A 2,408-nucleotide genomic window follows, 5' to 3' on the forward strand; every position below is an offset into this window, starting at 1 on the left:
TCTTCGATCGGACGCTCCATTCGGTGGTCGAGGTCTGCACCGTGACTACTTCCAAGTGCTGACAAAGAATTTGGTAGATCTCGGCCGCCGAGTATGTCGAGACCAAGACGGCGCTTGGCGTCGGTGCCTTTGGTGTCGTCGTCCTTGGCAAGTACGAAGGGCAAAAGGTTGCCGTCAAGAAGTTCCGACGCGCCGATTATCTCAAGTCGTTCGAGGCCGAAGTCAACGCCCTCCTTGCGTAATACCCAGTGTGAGATCATGCATGGGCAACCACTGACGTAGGTGCCCGTCGCCGTACCTCGTGCGCCTGGTGGCTATTGCAGACCGCAACTCCAAGACGCCAGCGCTGCTCTTCGAGTACATGGACGGCGGCAGCCTTCGGACGCACCTCGACCAGAAGCGCACCAACAAGTCCACGGCAGCGCACGTGACGAACCTCCACGTGGCGTGGGTCGTTGCCAACGCCTTGCGAGACCTGCAGGCCAAGAATGTGATCCACCGCGACGTCAAGAGCGACAACGTCCTCTTGAGCTCGAGCGACGAGATCAAGCTCGCCGACCTCGGCTTGGCACGACCCGAGGCAACGAGTATGACAGTAGCGCCTGGTACACGGCTCTGGATGGCGCCCGAGATCCTGCAGGCGGATGGTGCTGGCTACAGCTTTCCCGCTGATATCTACGCTTTTGGCGTGCTTCTCACGGAGCTCGCCACGTGTCAACTGCCGTACTTTGACCAGGACGTCCAAGACCCGATCGCATTAGTGCGCGGTGTCATCAACGGCACTCTTCGCCCGACGCTGACGACCGAATGCGAGCCGTGGCTGAGACAACTAGCAGAAATGTGCCTGCGTGGTGACCCGAACGCACGCCCGACAGCCGCGACTATCGTCGAGAAGCTGAGCAATGAGATGGCGGCTGGTTCGCCACCAGCAACGAACGTAGTGCCTCTGTCATTGAAGTTCTGGGCTGCACAGGGCGCTACTTTTAGGTCGCGCAGACATACCTGCTCGCTGTGGCACAGGACGACGTCGACACGGTGGCGCGGCTGCTGACCCATGGCGTACCACTGGACTGGAAGCTGCCGGTATGTCACACCCTCAGCACCACCGTCTGAAGGCTCCATACTAGGGCGGCGCGTCACTGCTTTTGGCGGCAACAGCGGCGCGTGCCACCAAGACGGTGAAGCTCCTTCTGGACCGCGGCGCCAACGTCAATGACCCGAGCGTACGCTGCCCGTCAACATGTGTGAATACTAACGCGTTGCGCTCATTTAGGGTGGCCAAACGCCGCTGCACGCCGCAGTGACCAAGTATACCGAGGATCTCGTTCTCATTTTGATCGACGCGGGGGCGGACGTCGAAGCACGGGATCAAGTACGTCTGGGTGAATATAGATAGGTGCTTATTGATGTGACAGGATGGAAGAACTCCTCTGGCGTTTGCCCTGAAACAACAAGTCGAGCCATGCGTGACGGCGCTTCTCGCCACGGGGGCCAACGTCGAGCGTCTTGAGGAGGTATACGCTCCGCAGTTTGCACTCATTTATCAATGCCGTGCATAGGACGGATGGGAGCTACTCGACATGGCCAAACGGAGCGAGCGTCTCGCTGATCTTGTGCGGATGCTTCAGATCGCTGCGTCCCGGGTCCAAATCTTTCAATTTCCAGGACTATCAGAACTTATACTCGAATTGTAGGAAGAAAACGTTGACAAGCCCGAGATCCTTTGCGTTCAATGCGGCAACTGGCACGCCGTTGACGCCGTACTATGTTCATGTGACCACAACGCTTCGCTGACGGACCGCATGGTCGCGGTGGTCCGGCGCTTGATGCGGCTGCACCATCGCGGCTACCCCGTCGACTGGATGCGAATTTGCATTTCGAAGTCTTGCCACGAGTCGACAATGACAATCGTCGAGATGATCTGCCCCGAGTGCGGCACGGCGTCGCAGAAGAGTGAGCTCCAGATGCTAAACTTTCGTCTCAAGAATGCTCTGAAACAACCGATGGTACACGTCGTTAAAGCTGAAACAGAAGTCTGAGTCGCCAACTTGTAGAATGCGCAAGAAGTACCACGCATCCCGCGTCGCATCCGGCGCTGGTTGGCCAGCCTCCGTGACCCGCCGCCGCCTACGCCGCTGCCAGCTGCACCCTCGTCGAATAATATCAGGCAAAGTCGCCCCGAGCGACGCATGCGGAGCCAACCGGCAGAAGACCGAGCACGCGATATGGCGTTTCTGGCACTGCTCACTTCTCGCCCGATGCAACAGGTCATGGTTCCCCGACCCTGAGCACGCTGACTCTCTATTGTAGGACGGTCCGACGCCGTGGGCAACCGCTGGGGTGTTTGGCCGGGGCAACTTGGCTCGCGACTTGTACGCAAGCATGTCGGAGCCCGTACGGAAGGTAGC

General features: G+C 58.9%; 1 protein-coding gene across 1 annotated transcript; it reads left to right on the forward strand.

The window, feature by feature from the left end:
- Window positions 1–93: 93 nt before the first annotated feature.
- On the forward strand, window positions 94–2,039 carry SDRG_15381 (TKL/TKL-UNIQUE protein kinase; the record flags this gene model as incomplete). Its single annotated transcript, XM_008621552.1, has 9 exons — window positions 94–123; window positions 168–238; window positions 283–937; window positions 988–1,083; window positions 1,128–1,223; window positions 1,274–1,372; window positions 1,416–1,514; window positions 1,560–1,643; window positions 1,695–2,039. The coding sequence occupies 9 exons, from the start codon at window positions 94–96 to the stop codon at window positions 2,037–2,039; spliced, it is 1,575 nt and encodes a 524-aa protein (XP_008619774.1).
- Window positions 2,040–2,408: the final 369 nt, after the last annotated feature.

This window comes from Saprolegnia diclina (assembly GCF_000281045.1).
Source record: "Saprolegnia diclina VS20 unplaced genomic scaffold supercont1.90, whole genome shotgun sequence".
NCBI classification, from domain to species: domain Eukaryota; phylum Oomycota; class Saprolegniomycetes; order Saprolegniales; family Saprolegniaceae; genus Saprolegnia; species Saprolegnia diclina.